Below are 18,538 nucleotides of genomic sequence, written 5' to 3' on the forward strand. Positions count from 1 at the left end.
TAAAATGAGAACAATATTACCTAGATTATCTACCTCCCAGTATTACTGTGAACAAAAGAGTTTTTACAAGCTTTAAAATGCAATATAAAAATGTAAGCTACTATTATTATCATTGTTACATACAGGGATTTTATTAGCCAGGATAATTCTCCAACTCAGTCATATTCAACCCACTCCTTGCCTTTTCATACTAGGAGATTTTCCTCAGTTTTTCATAAATTCTCTAGAAAGGACCCACACAATGCTACAGGCCTAATCTTATGGCAGATGGTAATGTTGTATTCTGTGATAGCCCAGGAAGGTTAGGAGCAGATGGAGTATAATAATCTAAGGGGATCTTGCCTGCAACATTAAAGGTCACAGTGGGGTGGGAGGTAGAGGGGATCGTTTCTTGGAGATGGAGATGAGGTAGTTCAGAAATGAATGGTAGCACAGAAATAGGATAATTATTTTAAAAGTTGCTGGCAAGTGTAGTGGATTGAAGAGAAGCAGTTTTTAAAACCTTCTTCTCTCTTTCAAACTTACATTTTTAAAAGTATATTTTGTTTTTACATTATTTTAAGTTCTTAAATTATTTGGCTCTCAGTCTCCTCCCAGACACTCTTAATAAAAAAATTAAAAAAGAGAAGGAAAAAAAGTTCAAAGGATCAACCAAGTCTAACAGATACAGTATCCCTCCCTCCCCCCCCTCCCCGAGATAACTGAGGTTAAATGACTTGCCCAGAGTCACACAGCTAGGAAGTATAAAGTATCTGAGGTCAAATTTGAACTCAGCTCCTGACTTCAGGGCTGGTACTCTATCCACTGCAACACACATACAAAGTCCCACACTTGAGCAAAGAAGCATTCCTTTTTTTGGTGAGAGACTAAGCACTAAAATTTCAAATCATTCTCTTTTTGTTGATGTTGTTCTTTCTATTCACATCATTATTGTCTTCCTGATTCAAACTGCTTTACCTTGAATCAGTTCACACAAATCTCCCCACAATCTTTTGTTTTCTTCCCCACAATCATTTGTTCAATGATTTTTTTAAACACAATACCATTACATTCACTTAGCACAACTTACTTAGCCATTCCCCATATATAGTGACCTACTTTGTTTCCAGGTCTTTGTTACCACAAAAAGTCATGTAATAAATATTTTATTACATGTAGGACTTAAAAAAAATTTCTCCGAGATATGTGCCTATGAATAGCTTCCTTAGGCCAATGAATAAAAACATTTTGCTATCTTTTGTGGCCCAATTCCAAATTGCTTTTCAGAGTGGTGCATTGGTGTATCATTATTCCAAAACATTTCCAACACTGATCTTTGTCATCTTTGTCAATTTGCAGAGTAGTTCAAGTGAAAGTTGAAAGTTGTTTCTGATGAGTATTTTTCATTATTAAAAAAAGGAGAAATCTTTCAAATGGTTAACAGTTCACAATTCTTTTGAAAACTGTTTATATCTTTTGGCCACATAATTCACTATGGAATTTTTTTTTTGAAATAATAATCTTTTATTTTCAAAATACATGCAAAGATAGACCTACATCTCACACCCCATACCAAAACAAGGTCAAAATGGGTACATGATTTGGACAAAAAGGATGATACCATATACAAATCAGGAGAGCAAGGGATAATTTGCCTATCAGATCTTTAAAGAAGGGAGGAATTTATGACCAAAGAAGAACTAGAGAACATTATGAAATGCAAAATGGACAAATTTGATTACATTAAATTAAAAAGGTTTTGCACAAACAAACCCAACAGAAACAAGATTAAAGGAAGTACAAAGCTGGGAAAGAATTTTTACAGCCAGTATTTCTGATAAAGTTCTCATTTTTAATATATATAAAGAACGGTGTCAAATTTATAAGAATATAAGTCATTCCAAAATTGATAAATGGTAAATGAATATGAACAGAAAATTCAAAATCATTATTGATTAGAGAAATACAAATTAAAATAACTTTCAGATTGGCTAAGATCACATGAAAAGATAATGATAAATGTTGGAGAGGTAGGAAAATTGGGACACTAATGCATTGTTGGTGGAATCATGACTGATCCAACCATTCTGGAGAGCAATCTGAAATTATGTCCAAAAGGCTATAAAACCATACATATCCTTTGACCCTGCAGTATCATTATTGGGTCTGTACTCCAAAGAGGGAAAAGGATTCACATGTATAAAAATGTTTATAGACGCTCTTTTTGTAGTAGCAAAGAATTGGAAAATGAGTAAATGCCCATCAATTGGGGAATGACTAAACAAGTTGTGGTATATGAAAGTAATGGAATATTGTTCTATAAAAAAATGATGAATAAGCTGATTTTAGAAAGGCCTTGAAAGATTTACATGAATTGATGCTGAGTGAAACAAGCAGAAGAACCAAGAATATGTTGTTCACAATAATAGCAAAAAATGTGCGATGATCAACTATGAAAGATTTGGTCCTTCTCAATGGCTCAATGATCCAAGCAATCCCAATACATTTTGGACAGAAAATACCATCTGCATTCAGAAAAAGAACTCAGAAAATTGAATGTAAATCAGCACAAGCTATATTTACTTCTTTTTTTATGTTGTTGTTTTTTTTAAATCTTTCCTCTGATTTTTCCATTTTGCTCTGATTTTTCTCTCTAACATAAATAAGGAAATAAATAAATTTACTAGAAAAAAGAAAAGAAAAACAAAATATATGCATATATAGTTTTCAACATTCATCCTTGTAAAATTTTGTGTTCCAAATATTTTCTCCTAGACAGCAAATTACCAATACAGGTTAAACAACTCTTCTGAACATATTTCCACAATTGTCATGCTACACAACAAAAATCAGATAAAAAAGGGAAAAAAATGAGAAAGGAAAAAAAAAGCAAAAAACATAAAAGGTGAAAATACTATGCTGGAATCAACATTTAGTCCCCACAATCCTCTCTCTGGGTGCAGATGGCTCTCTCCATTACAAGTCTATTGGAATTGGCCTGAATAACTTTATTGTTGCAAAGAGCCAAATCCATCACAGTTGATCATCACATAATCTTGTTATTACTGTGTACAATGTTCTCTTAGTTCTACTCACTTCACTTAGCATCAATTCATGTTAGTTTCTCCAGGCCTTTCTGAAATCATCCTGCTGATCATTTCTTGTAGAACAATATCTTATAGAACAATAATATTCTATTACATTAATATACCGTAACTTATTCAGCCATTCCTCAACTGATGGGCATCCACCTAGGTTTCCAGTATTGAACAGCTTTTACTAAATTTATGCTATTTCCCTTATATCAAAGAGAATTGGTGTAACAATTTTTTTCTTACCCGAGTGCCTAAGAAACAGCCTTTTCAATATATAAAATAAAAACATGTTTAAGGAAAGAAGTCTTTTTTAATGGTCTCATAAAACTATTCTTTACTATTCTTACTTATTTCTCTCTGGGAGATCATAAACTTAAGTATCAGAAACACTGAAGTGTATTTAAGTAAACATCTTTCATATTACAAAAAGTAGGAAAAAACCCAATTTGGGTGTTTTTAATTTGCCAACATTTTTGTTTTCCTTATCTATCCTTTATATCCACTAGGCGTCACAATTATGCCTAAATGAGGACTAGAAGATGAAGGACATAAGTGCTACATACAGTCTTCCTCTCTTCCCTGAAAGAAATGTAGTTGTACTATCAAACATAGCTATCTTTTCTTATGATTAATACTTTGGGTCTTAATGATAGAGAAATAACAGTTTTTGAAGTCATTATTGCTTTCTTCTGACAAGGAATTGTAAAATGTGTCTTTGATAAAAGCTAAAAATGAATTTTATGTTTTTGAAGAATTCAGTTAAATCATAGAAAAAGAGTTAGGATATTATGAGATCATAAATCTAGGGAACTCAGAAATCACTTACTTCAATACCCTTATTTTATAGAAAAGGAAACTGAAATTCAGAGAAGTGAAATTATTTGCCCAAGATTGCACAGCTAATAAGATAAGGGAATAAAATTTGAGGGTACTTTGACTCTCTAGGAAGTAACTGAAAAAGATTGGAGTCAAAAGGAAAAGGGGATGTCAGAGAATGAGATGGACAGTATCATGGAAGCAATGAACATGAACTTGAGCAGACTTCCAGAGATAACAGAGGACAGAAGGTCTATAGTGTCATGAAGAGCTCAGACACTATAAGAATTTTCTAAATGCCATATTCTTTGTTTCTTCCCAATCTTTTATGGTAAATAAATATAACAGAATACTATTATACCAAACTTTTATCAGTATAATGACCAACTAGAATTCCAGAGAATTAACAATGAAATAAGTTATCTACTTCCTGATAGAGAGATGAAGAACTCTGAATGTAAACTAAGACAATTTTTTTTGGACAAGGTCAATGTGGATATGTGTTTTGACAAAAATCTCAAAAATAAGGTTCTGAAGATAATCAAATAAACAAATCTGGTAGAGAAAGTGACATTGTCCAAAAAGATTGCTATGGATACACAGGTAATACACCAAACAATTCACATTTTAAAAAGATATGTACTGAAAGTGAAAAAATAAACAGATATCAGAGGATGAACACAAAACCACAACATAGCACAATGTTGAAAGTATCAGTTATGCTCAAGCTTAGAAAGAACTGAATTTAAGCAGGAAAAACTAGGACCAAAAAAAAAAAAAAAAAAAAAAAAAAAGGAATTTTTAAAAGCTATGCTGGGGAAAGTGAGGACAAACAAAAAAGGGAATAAGACCATTGCCAGGATTAAGTAGCAATGATAGCCACAAAAAAGGTGCTCAATCTGTATGTTGTCTGTATTCTCTGCCCAAGATAATGATCTTTAGACTGCAAAAGACAGAACACATATGGATTTTAAGGAGTCAACACTCAAGAAAAATGAGAAAATAATAAAAGGGAGCACCAAGTTGCTCTTGATAGTTTAAAAGAACTACAAAATGGAATTGCTGAAATGCTGAACTGTCTGGGAAATCTGCAAGAGGATACCCAGGGGCTATCCTGGACTACAGGAGAGGTAAATGTCCTAATTTGAAACTCAGTTACTAATTTCCCTTATTATCAGTTATTTGAAGTATTCCTTCATAGGGTTGTTAATAGTTTGCTTGTTACTTTTTTTTTTTTTTTTTTTTTTTGCTGAGGGTTAAATGACTTGTCCAGAATCATACAGTTAGAAAGTATTAAGTGTCTGAGACCAGATTTGAACTCAGATCCTCCTGACTTTAGGACTGGTGCTCTGTCCACTGCACTGCTTGTTACTTTTTAATATTTTTATCAATGACATGAACTTGGATAAAAGTATTAATTGCTTCCTTATCAAATTTGCTAATGAGAATAAGCTGGGAATTAACACACTTGATTTCAGTAGAAAAAAGATGCTAGAAGATTAGAATGTTAAGACAAATTAAATAACATGCATATAACAGAATACAAATTCTATCTTTTTGATCTTGAGGGAAAACAAATTCAAGAAGACTCAATACTGCATGGTAACCAAAAAAGTTAATGCTTATTTTAAGATTCTACTAAGAGAAGCAACATCTTTCCTGCTTAAACAACATTTTAGGAAGAATGTTGATAGGTGGAAAAGAGAAAAGGATAATCAAGATGGAAATGCCTTAAGATCAGATCGTATGAGCATTAGCCAAAAGAGAGGGGAAGAATAGGATAATAAAGGTGGCACACTGGAGAACAGAAGACTTAGTAGGGAATATGAAGTTACATCAAATACCTGAATGATTGTCACATTTGAAGAAGAATTAGAATTGTTATCCTTAGCTCCAGAAGGCAAAGCAATGGGAGAAAGTTGTAGAGAGGTGGATTTGGATAAAATGGAAGGAGAAATTTCTGAATAATTATAACTATTCAAAAGCAGTATCACAGTACAGGCATAAAAATGGATTTGGATTTAGAAGCAGAAAAACTAAGTTCAAATTCAGACTCTGCCATTTATCTATGTGACCTTAAAATTTTGGGATTTTAAGCAGAATACTTGGATGAATTGATGGAAAATGATATACTTCTGACCATGACAATATAAATGGAAACAACAGCGAAAGAAATGAAACTGAATATTAAGGAAACAGAATGCCCAAGCTTTCTCCCAAAAGAGAGTTCTGAGAAGAAATGTGCCCCTCTTCTGCAGAGCTTAAAGACTGTGGATATGTAAAGTAGCTAATTTTGTTGAACTGGTTCTTGTTCCTTTTGCTATAAGGAATAGCTTTATGTAAGAAAGGTATATTAAAAAAAATTCAGATGTGGATGCCCATCAATTGGAGAATGGCTGGGTAAATTGTGGTATATGAATGTTATGGAATATTATTGTTCTGTAAGAAATGACCAGCAGGATGAATACAGAGAGGACTGGCGAGACTTACATGAACTGATGCTAAGTGAAATGAGCAGAACCAGGAGATCATTATACACTTCGACAACGATATTGTATGAGGACATATTTTGATGGAAGTGGATTTCTTTGACAAAGAGACCTAACTGAGTTTCAATTGATAAATGACGGACAAAAGCAGCTACACCCAAAGAAAGAACACTGGGAAACGAATGTGAACTATCTGCATTTTTGTTTTTCTTCCCGGGTTATTTATACCTTCTGAATCCAATTCTCCCTATGCAACAAGAGAACTGTTCGGTTCTGCAAGCATATATTGTATCTAGCATATACAGCAACATATCCAACATATAAAGGACTGCTTGCCATCTAGGGGAGGGGGTGGAGGGAGGGAGGGGAAAAAAATCGGAACAGAAAGGAGTGCAAGGGATAATGTTGTAAAAAAAATTACTCTGGCATGGATTCTGTCAATATAAAGTAATTATTAAATAAAAATTTAAAAAAAAAAAAGCATGTAGTAATGAAAAAAAAAATTCAGATGTCTAAAACAAATGATAAAGTTTTGGTCTTAATTATCAAATCATATATCACTTGTCTATAAGAAATTTTTGATAATGGATTTGTTCAAGTGCAGAGAAGTGCCTTGTTGCAGTGGTTAAAAAATTTTTTAAATTAAGTTTTTACGTCAGTAAATGTTGTTTTAGGGAAAAAAACTGAGGAAAGATCTAAATTTGGAAGAACACCCTGGAGGAAATAAGCTGCTTATTCTCTCCAAGTCTACTGAAGACAGACAAGTGTTTTAATTATAAAAAAAAGTAGTTAGAATGAAATTCCTTACGGCAAGTGAAATTACCACTGAAAAAAGATTTATTAAGGAAAACACTGGACTATTTTTTGCTGGGTAATTTTAGGAACATATTTGGAGCTGGTCTTGTTTGGAGACGGTAAAGACAAGATTGCAAAGCTCCCACATCTTACTAGCTATGAGATCCTGGGTAAAGTCACTGTTTTTTAGCTTCAAGCAACTTTCTCCTGTGGTGAGATGATAACTACTGATGAACCCCCAAGGCTTATCTACCACAAAGTGAGAGTTTAATAAATATCTGATGAACTCAACTAAATGGTCGAATCCTTTACAGGTTCCCTATTAGGAAAAAAAAAATACATCTTTTTGTGTGTTTATGATTAGCCAATCCTTCAGTTTAAAAAAAAAATTGTCAAACAAGGTAAGTATCTAATATCCTTTGTTGTTTTTTTTTGTAATTAGGATCCTCTTCTGTCCAAGCCCTTTAAAAAGTTCTGTTTTTTTTACTACACACACACATACACATATATCTGTCCATGTGCCTGAGTCTTTGAGTTCATGCTTTAATATTATCTTAGCCCTGTATTGTTCCATAAATGTTTGGTGGGGAATAAATCAGTGTGAGAACAGATTAAGATGAGAGGTTATTCTTATTTTGTATTAAAATAATTTTTTTAAAAAGTCAAAGCATTTTTCATTAGAATAATGCCTACCTTGGATCTGTGGGATGTAAGGAGATAGAAGTTTTGACCTTTTTTTCTCATACCCTTTCTGGGTAATATCTCCTAAAACAGAAGAAAACAGAAATGGGTTGTTAAAAAAAATCTTGATTACAGAGCATCTGAGAATCATCCTTACATCTGCGAGACTTTAGCATATAGAAAGACGAAAAAAATCATACCATTCTACTAAGGAATTTTGTTATTTATAATTTCCCACAGATTTAAGTCTGCCTCCTAATAAGGAACAATAGTACTTTTCTTAAAACCAAATTTGGCTCACAAATATGCTACAGATCCTACTACAGATTCCAAAAATCTTTCAGCAGCCCTAGTTTTTGTGCTACTTAGGATATCCTCAAACAGGAGGGCTAGTTAAATTTAAAAAAAAAATTCAGATTTCGTTAAATGACCACTACCAACCGGTTAGTAAAATGTTTACCCACAATGAAATACAATTCAACTGAGTATAATTATAGGTTCTACTTTAGAAAAGCAAAACATTTACCACAAAAAAATTGTGATTCAATCTGCCTGTTAATCTAATTAAAAATGAGTGCTTATAATTTTAAATATATGAATATATGTACATATATGTTCAAGTAACTAAAATCACAAATACATACATTTACAAAGCTACAGATATGATGGTTTTTATATTCATTATTAATCTTTTTATTATTATTTTAATGAGCACAGTTATGAACATTTATTAGATACTCAAAAGCATTTTCTGACTTAGTGATTTTTAACAATAACAATAACAGTTTTTGTCTATTTCATATGCTAAGACATTCTTCTGCAAATTACTATTTTAAAAAGATAGCACATATAATAGAAACTAATTTTTATTATACCTTCCCTGGGACATTTTACTCTATGTGAAAGAAGTTTACTGAAGATAAATATTAATGATGTACAGCTGGAGGGATAATCAACACAGCTACTATATCAATACAGATCTTAAATAGATACTAAATAAGGCAATGACTAAGATCAGACCTGAATAAAAGAAAGTAGAAAACATTTGGGATCAACGTAGCTAGTATTTTGCTGCACTTTTGATGGTTTTAAGTTTCTCCCTGAAACAAATGTGGTGAACAAAAGAAAAACTCCCAAGAGTTGCAGATTCTATGATAAAACTAGTCTGAAAGATAGCTTATAGCACTCCCTTTTTATTCAAATGCTTTGTTATTGTTTCATTCTTTTCAATGTACTCTTTCCCCCAGCTCTCTTAACAAGATAGGGAGGTACTAGCTATAATTTAAGTAGCCCCTATACAGTAAGGAAATTCTCTCTTCTTCTTCCAATTTTACTGTTTCCAAATAAATTTACTATTTGTCTATCAAGTTCAATCCAAACTCCTCTAGCTAGAATTTAAGACCCTTCTATAAGATCTCCACAAAATTTCTCTACAAACACTTTTCTTCAGCTAAACTAGGCACTCAGTTTTCCTCATACTCTAGTTTTCTTGCCAACAAGATTTTCCCCCATGTAAGACAGCTTAGGATGTTTTCCATTACTACCTCATACAATCTTAGACTGACCTTCCTATCAAGTTTGGGATTCTTATCTTCAGAATATCTATACCTAAATACTTCCTTGAAGGCTAAGAATCATATAATATTGAGAAAAGATATAGTTCTAATAATCAGAGAATTCACTTCTGAGAGACTGTAATAGAGGATTACATATAGTTAATGTCATACATATATATGCATTTCTTTCTTTTTGGGGGAAGTGAATTGGGGTTAAGCGATTTGCCAAGGATTACACAGCTAGTAAGTGTCTATGGTCAGATTTAAACTCAGGTTTTTCTGACTCCAGGGCCCATGCTCTATTTATTGCTATGATTTAAGAAGACCTTAAATAGAAGCTAGTAAGCCCTCTTTTAGTCTTTCAATAATATTGCTTCTAAATATATCTACAGCTCATGCCAAATCATTTCCTTGCTCAACAATGACTCTACTTTCTAGTGTTTCCTCTTCTACTCTATTGACCATGTAGGGATTCCATGAAATTTTCTTTTGGACTTCCTGTTCAGGTAGGAAAGGACACTTTATTGCTCCCCAGCCCTCCAAATCTATAGTGGCTGCTAATACAAGGCTGCTAATACAAGGCTGCTACAGCATGTGCTTATGTAGGTGATTTAAAGTAGGGATCTCAAGGACTTGATGGCCTTTTCTGCTTTTTACTTCTTTCCATGAGCGCAAATGATTAAACAGAGAAGCTGTTAGGTGACAAAATGGGTAAGATCACTGCACTTGGTGTTAAGACTTGAGTTCAAATCCTGCATCAGACACTGAGAAGTTGTGTGACCCTCGGTAAGCTAAGGTACCCACCTTATACAGAGTTGTTGTGAGAGTTAAATGACAATGTGTAATGTTTTATAACTCTTAAAGTACTGTATAAATGCTAGCTATTATTGTTGTTGTTATCATCAATGAAAATGGTAAACAGTGAACCCAATATTTCCAGCATGGGAGGCAAACTTTTGAGTTGAACAGACTCAAACAGACAGTTCTTTAGATTCTTAGCTGGATGTGAGCTACACTGTTTCCTTGCACCATTTCTATAACCACTGACAGAAAGAAAAGCCCAAGCCCTGACCTAGATTGCTAGTAGACAAAGATTTTGAGGGAGATGGATGGACAGTGAAGTGAAAAGGCAAAGTTGAACATTTTAAATCTCTCTTTCAGAAAAATATTTTAATGAGTCATTGATAATTATATCATTTTAAAGCTTTTGTCAATGCATTTTGAGCCTTTTGTGTTTTAAAGATTTCTATTGCAGGAAAGAAATAAATAGCTGCTGAATATCTATCTATAATGTAATTTATATACCTTTTAGACAGACTCTAGCCATGCAGCAAATCTAAGCTTTAAATGATTTTCCTCAGGGCTCCAGAGAGGTGGAATAAAAAACTGGCATGTAAAAAATAGTCTGATTTCTCTTTTGGGAGTGCAGCCCTTTTCTCCCCATCTCCAATGGTGAACCATTGATCTGAGAGGTGGGAGATCTAAATCGAAGAGGGTAAATGCCCATCCTCTTCTCCTTGGGTCCAATGATCCAGTTGTTACACAGACTATAAATAAATAGGGACAACAGCCAATAACCACTAAAGATATATTATGCAGTTCCTCTTGGTTGCCCCTCCTCATTGTCACCAAACAAAATTAAATGTTTCACTTCTTCTAAATCAGGAATGGGAAACATTCAACTCTTATTTGCTAAGACAACTGCAAGGTGATGAGATGAAAGCTAGATACAGCAACTTCCCACTGCTTGAGTTCTATAAGTTGATAATTCTGAATGGCCCACAAATGATGCTATAAATATCCAAATGGTCCTTAGCAGAAAAAAGATTTCCTACCCCTGCTCTAAAAAAAAAAGAAAATAGAGGGATTTTGGTTGGTAAATTTCAGCCTTCAAGCTATAGAAAATATATCTCTACTACTATAGGGAAATAAAAATTCTTATGGATAAGGAATTTTCTTTTTCACTTCCTCTGATGTTATTGGAAAAGAAAGGAAAGGAAGAAAATGACTTATATGTAAAGAAATCTCTTGCCTGAAGCACAAGCCTTTTTTTTTTTTTTGATGAAGTTTCCCCTTAAAAAATAGTGAGACAAATCAAAGAATTAAAATTCAATGTTTCAATGTGTTGGTTTCATTTTAATAGTATATATTAAGCTTTAGCAACAGAGCACTTGCCTAAACATTAAGAGGGACAAGATAAGGTCTTTGCCATAGGGATGTAATTATTGGTAAAAATAAGATTTATGTACCTGAAAGAGTGAAGTGTCAACATATTAACAGTCCCAAAGAGTAAAAGTTCATTGAAGAGTGAGGTCAAAAGAACTAATGTAACTAAGTTAAGAAACAAGATCTGGACAGATAGATGATTGATTCACTATGTGAAGAACAGGTAAAAGAACTTTTTTTCTGTGAGAGAAACTATATGATTCAAGGCTTGGAATAAAAAAAAAATGAGTGCAATGTATTCATGGAAGTAACTATAAAGTCAATCTCAGCCAACAACAACAAAATTTCATATCTTCTCTTTGAGAAATAGGGGAAGAAAGGCTGCAAAGAGATTTGCTTGAAGCTATAAGCCTTTATGTGGGTTTCAGTATACAAAGTGACTCATGGAAAGGAATAAAACAGGAGGACTTGTGCAGAGGGTGAATATTTCATGAATAGGTACCAGCATAGTGTGGTTCTCTATTTATTTCAAAAGGGCATACAGGTATATGTCCCTTCACTGTTCTTGCCTGAGCTATTTCAGCAAAAATAAGAGAATGTGTCCATTATGTTCACTAAAATAAAATGGTAGCTAAAGTGGTATGTATGTGTATGTGTGTATATATATCTATTTCTACCTATCTAAAAACCAAAAGAATTAGATCAATACTTCAATTTAAAGCTATGATTCCATTAATATCAGACCAAAGAAATGGTTCAAGCAAAGCTTATAGCTTTAGACTAAATGCTACTTTGATTTTTTTTTTTTTGGAAGAAAGTATAAAACAGCAGGCAATTATAATAACTTAGGAAGCTTGGTAACTAATGAATCCTCTTACATTATGCACATTCATAAGTTCCAAAGCAGGATTTTGAACTTGATCACATGTTCTAGGACTATTTCAAGAAGGACACAGGCTTGGCATAATGATTTTCAATATATATTACTGTTAATATGTCTTGATAAACATGGCAAGTAAAAAAAAGCTGGTGCTCATTGTTTTGTGTGTTCCAGAATCTCTTTTTGGCTTGTAATTACTATCAATTTCATTTGACTGAGGAAGGACAAGTTTAGGATTAACAGTTTTAAAGAAGCATGTAGTCTAGTATTGTCCAACCATTCAGTATTGAATGGTAGGAAGTACAATGGATCTAAGTCAAAAACTTCTGAGTTCAAGTCGTATGTCTTTTAAAACCCCATGACTCTAGACAAGTTAATTCACTTCTCTGTGCCTCAGTTTCTTAAGTGTGCAAAACTGGGGAATGAACTAGGTGATTTGAATAGATTTGAAATCTATTACTCTTTATTTTTAAAGATAAGGAAACAGATCCAAGAAAGTGAAATGATTTACCCATAATCAATAATGTCTCCCTAAATATAGCACTTTGTATTGCTTGTTTTGTGTACTGAATTTTGTACTTGGCATTATAGTAACTTCTGTATGTGTTGGATATCCTTTTATTGAGAGCAAGGATTATAGGTCATTTTTCATCAGTATACAATACCTAGAACAATACTCTTGGAGTAATAAAAATAACTAGCATTAGAACATTAAGTTCTGTCTATTAAAACATACATGCCATACAGTTAATGACTACTACTAAGATTGTCCCTATAATCACCATAAAGCATTTTGAAATCTTTGGGAGAGTCACATATCTATTAGCATATGTCCACCTACACAATGCAAAGTATTTTTAAGTTAAAAATTACTTCCCTGAGGGTTAATAATATGTGAAGTATATCTGATTTCTTCAGAGTAAAGAAACCTCATCTGGCCTTTTATTCCTGACTTCCAACATCTCAGGGGGCTACTTTCACTACAACATATCACATCAAGTAACTAAAGTACAGAAAACAATTTATTATTAACAACAATGAAAGTAGATTTTAGAAACACTTGCAAACCTGCTTCATTTTCCGGTCTATTTGTTTTTCTTCTAGTTTATTTTCCAAAAAATCTTGAAATGATATGACACAGCTGGGCTTAAAGCCATGTTTTTCTGCATTTTCATTTCTAATATTCTGCAATTTTGTGAGGAAATACAATTCCTAATATTCTATTATTCTCCATAATATTGTGCAAATGAGTTTTTTATATTCCAGACTTTGCTGCCCTATCCTGTCACATCTCTCTGCTTGGCAAAGAGATCAAGGGTTTACTTTTCCTTGTTATATAGATTGTTTAACGATATTTAATTTTATGTAGGAAATGGCAATAATGAGAATCAACATCTTTTCCTTTATCAGTTTTCTTCTTTTCCCCACATTAATACCCCCACCCCACCCCTTTTTTTTAATAAGTCAGACTAGGGCTGTTATAGTCCACTATATCTTTTTTTTTTTTTTTAAATCAGTCCTTCTTCTAGGTTCAGTGTGGGTTTTGGCTTTTGTTTTAACTAGTTTATAGTCTCATTGCACTGATTCTAAAATGACTCACACATCAGTAACTAGTCATTTCCTGTTTGTTAAGATAGAGACAATTACAAGATATCTGGTACCTGCCATGTCCAGTACCTTCTTATTTTCTTCTTGAAGTACTCATAACATATTAATACGTGACTTTAGTGAAGTATTTAAAAAAAAAAAAAAGAACAGTTCTCACATAGAAGTCCTACTCTAATGTCTGACTTTAGTACAGGGATGATCATGGGTTCTCCAAAGCTAGACCAGCAGGGTGTAATTTCTTTTTTTTGTCAATGTGTTAAGGCTTAAAGTATAATCCAAGTGATAAAAACAAGAGGGGGAAGAGAAATCAAGAAAGGTTTTTGTATTAAGTGGAATTTGGCCTGTATCTTGAAGGAATTGAGAGATTCCATGAGGCAGAAGTGAAAAGGGAATGCAGTACTACAGAATTATCTATTATCCTTTACCTAAAGAAGACTTGAGTAATACGGAGAAGGCTGGTTTGGTTAGACTAAGAGTGTGGAAAGGGAACAATGTAGACAGTCTGAAGGTTGTGTAGGTTGATGTCAGGTTGTGAAAGTCAAAAAGAAGAATTTACATTTGAAACTAGAGCAATTGGAGCTTACTAAGTGATAGTGACACTCATACCTTCATTTGAAGGAAAATCAGTTTCATATCTGAATGAAGGGATAGACTGGAAATGGGAGAGATTTGAGGTAGAAACACAATTAGAAGGCTACTGTAAGAGCTTAGATGAGATGTGATGAGGGCTTCCATTAAGGTAGTGGCTGTCAATAATGAGCTGAATGTAAAAAATGTGGAAATAGAAACAAGATTTGACAACTGAAGGAATATGTGGAAGGAGAGGGTAAAACATATTCACTCTTAGATAACTGGAAGATCCAAGAAAAGATGGTAAAAAAATTAGAAAAACACAGTTTGGGAGTTTGGAATGAAACCAATGGCTTGTAAGCATGGAGATATGAAAAATGAAATAAGACACTGATGGACCTTTCCATCAAGAAGATTATAATCCAATAAGGGATGAAACACAAACACAAATACCTAAAATACAAGTTAGAAAGTAGTATCTAAGTTAACATATTCACTCTTAGATAACTGGAAGATCCAAGAAAAGATGGTAAAAAAATTAGAAAAACACAGTTTGGGAGTTTGGAATGAAACCAATGGCTTGTAAGCATGGAGATATGAAAAATGAAATAAGACACTGATGGACCTTTCCACCAAGAAGATTATAATCCAATAAGGGATGAAACACAAACACAAATACCTAAAATACAAGTTAGAAAGTAGTATCTAAGTTAACGAAAAGTTCTGAAAGATTCAAATTAAAAAGGGGTCATTTCTAGGATTAAAACAGGTAACAAAGAGGTTATCTATTCCAAGTGATCTTTTTTTTTTTTTCCATTAGCCAGTGCCTTGTTTTGTTTGTTCTGACCAGTCTCAAAGTTTGAGGTGCTACTGAGGTATGAATTTCTATTTATAATAAGATTAACTAATGTTAAGTCAGTATTACTACTATTATCAGCATTGTTATTTTTATTACTTATTATCTATCTAGACTGCAGGTGTATCTCTCATTTTGGGAAATTCCTGAATAAAAGAAATATTTGTATTAAGTATGATTTATTGTGATCCTTTTTTTTTTTTTTTTGGATTGCACATTAAGAATAATTTTACTTGAAACACCTTCTATGGCCTCATAAATTTGCTTGTCGAATGCTACAGTGGTTTTTTCCCCCTTTTCTTCTAAATTCTGTAAAAAAAATTCTCCTCCTTCTCAACTCTAAGATAATAGCAAGTTAATGTAAAGGTTTTTTCTTAAAGATATTTATTAGCATCCAAGATGATGAGACCATCCATCTTGAGATACCAGTCACCTTGAAATATCTATCATTTTTAGGATAATTATAAGAATCAGTTCATAATAGTTCCTTCCACCCTACCCCTGGCAAAAAGCTATATGTAAAGTAAATGAGTCTTTAATATGTCTCCAAAACAAATTGCCCCCAAGACCAACCAAGTTCAGAAAAGACTAGCCAAAAGCCAGATAGGTATATCCTAGCCAATCAGAACTCAAACATTGAAAATTCTCTGAAGAGTGGAGGCTTTACAGATAAAGTATGATATCAGAAGTGGAGCACCTTCTCTGTTCTGTATAAGCAAGAGCAATCTAACCTCAAATTGTATCTCTGCTGAACAGAGCTCTTCTGAAGGAACAGAAACTATACAGAATCAAAGGAGCATGCTCTTCAAAAAGGAAACATTTATCAAAGTGGTGTTGGTAGTATTCTTGTGCTCACTCTTCAGATTTGGTTTCCTATAATTCATCTTCTCTGCTAATTCCTATTCTTCAACAAACCAACTGTAATGAATACGTATGGACTGTGTAAAGTATTACTTTAATCTTTTAGTGGTGGACGGGTAATATTTATCATGTGATAGTTGGGGATGTGGAAGGGACAAGGAAAAGATCTGAGGTTTTTTTTTTTTTTTGATGATTTTTATAATAATTAGCTTGCTGGTGGATTTCCCTGCTCAAATGTCTTCCCATCCAAATCTAATCTCCACTCAGCTTACAAAGCGATCTTCCTAAGAAAAGTCCAATTATGATGCTCTCTCTCTAGTGTGTGTATATATATATGTAAGTGTGTGTGTATATATATGTGTGTGTATTTATTTTATATATATACATATATATATATTTTTTAAGTATTATAATTATTTGTGTATTTGTTTTACTGCCTTTAATAAAATATAAATTCCTTAAGGGGAAGGATCAGTTCTTACTTGATGCTGCATAATACCCTCTGTGAGATATATTCTTCAACTTGTACTCATGAGTTGGGGATTCCAGACAGCAATTATGTATTCTTGAGTTTTACGGTGGGTACCCACTTCTAATATTATAGAGCATTAGCCCTTGGTGGTGCAGTTCCCATTAACAGTGACAATTTGTCATTCTAAGTAAATGATTTTGCTAAGAGCTTAGTAAAAATAGTAAGTACAAAATAGTCCTTATGTAAGTTGGAGCACAGTCTCTCACCAATATACAATGTGTCCATAATAAGAGTGTTCAGAGTACAATGGTGGTTAAGGTACAACACACAACTTCAATACTGTACTATAAGGCCTGGAAATCCATGCTCTCTTGGTAGTGTGACCAAGCTTCCTAGAGCTGCAGCTTCTCTGTTCTGTGGTTACCCAGATCTATTCCTTTCTATAACCAACTATCTTCACAGCTACTAGGAGTTTCATTTCTTGAAGCTGTGTTTAGCTTTAAGTATCTTCATCTTTTTTTTTTTTTTTAATTTTATTAAAGCTCTCAAATGTCTTCTATCAGAATCTGTATACAATTTATGGTCTTTGCTCTGTACTAAATGCAGTGTTTTCTATGAGATAAATAGCTGGGGGAAGGGAAGGTACAGGAAATAATTCTCTCTTAAGGATCTGCTTCTAGTTAGACTTCTGGCTCCTGGCTTAGAACTGATCCCTGTCCTTAGAGGTTAGACATTTAAAGAAGCATGATAATGTGGTCAGGTACTTTGCTAAAAGTTTTACAAATGTTATTTCATTTAAACCTCATGATAACCTTGCTAGATTAAAAGTATTATTTCCAATTTATAGCTGAGGAAACCGAGATAGAGAGAATTCATGTGACTTGCCGAGGGTCACAATGCTAGTAAGTATCTGAGACTGCATTTGAACTCAAGTCTTCCTGAGTTCAGATCTACTCCTTAAATCCCTATGATGAGGTTTGAATGTCCTCAGTTCCCAGTGGTGGTGAGATTAGTGGCAATAAAACAGCTGTTAAAAATCCCCTTTTAATCGGCCACAGTTTTAAAGTGAAAAAATTCACTTAATCCCGAATTATTAGTTGCAAAATGAAAGTTTACTGTTGGCTAGAAACCAGTTTGCTAAGAGACTGACTTCTATAATGGCAGAGTCCTATTGGGGAAGTGGAATTTGGCGCTGAGAAGGGTTTCTGCTTTCTCAGCAGACAAAAAGCATCCTAGCAAATTGCTTGGACTTTTTTTTTTTTTTTTTTTTTTTAAATAAGAAGTCCCTTGCCCCTTTTAAAGAATCTTGCAACTTCAGGAGCCAAGATTCTCAGGCTTAGATTCTTATCAGTTTTCAGCCCAGATCGTCTATTGGAATTAACAACACTTCAAAGAAGTGCTTTTTGACCAGGATTTCTAATTGAATCAAAGACTCAGGCATCCCAGAAAGATAACTTATCTGGGGGGGATATGCCTTCCCCAGGAGGGAATGAGACTCCAAAGGGATCACAGATCAAAAGGAAATATAGTTTCTTAAAGGGAAGGCAACTTCAGTAAAGGGAACAGATTCCCCCCTCCCCCCCTTCATCTACTTTTTATGGAGCCCATAAATTTATTCCTTTTAATTTCACCAAAAAAAAAAAAAAGTCAGAAAGGGATCAATGGGTGTGGCTACCTCCTTAATACTTCATTAACATTCTGTGATTGTATTCAG

At 33.4% G+C, this 18,538-nt stretch overlaps 1 protein-coding gene across 2 annotated transcripts in view; it reads right to left on the bottom strand.

Moving 5' to 3' along the window:
- Window positions 1–18,538, bottom strand: part of DIP2B (disco interacting protein 2 homolog B) — a 211,151-nt gene that overhangs the window by 110,583 nt on the left and 82,030 nt on the right. For both annotated transcript variants that reach the window (XM_051963695.1, XM_051963694.1), the window contains exon 2: window positions 7,868–7,939. In XM_051963695.1, the coding sequence (XP_051819655.1) occupies window positions 7,868–7,939 (72 nt within the window). The remainder of the gene's footprint in view (window positions 1–7,867; window positions 7,940–18,538) is intronic.

This window comes from Antechinus flavipes, chromosome 5 (assembly GCF_016432865.1).
Source record: "Antechinus flavipes isolate AdamAnt ecotype Samford, QLD, Australia chromosome 5, AdamAnt_v2, whole genome shotgun sequence".
Lineage (NCBI taxonomy): Eukaryota > Metazoa > Chordata > Mammalia > Dasyuromorphia > Dasyuridae > Antechinus > Antechinus flavipes.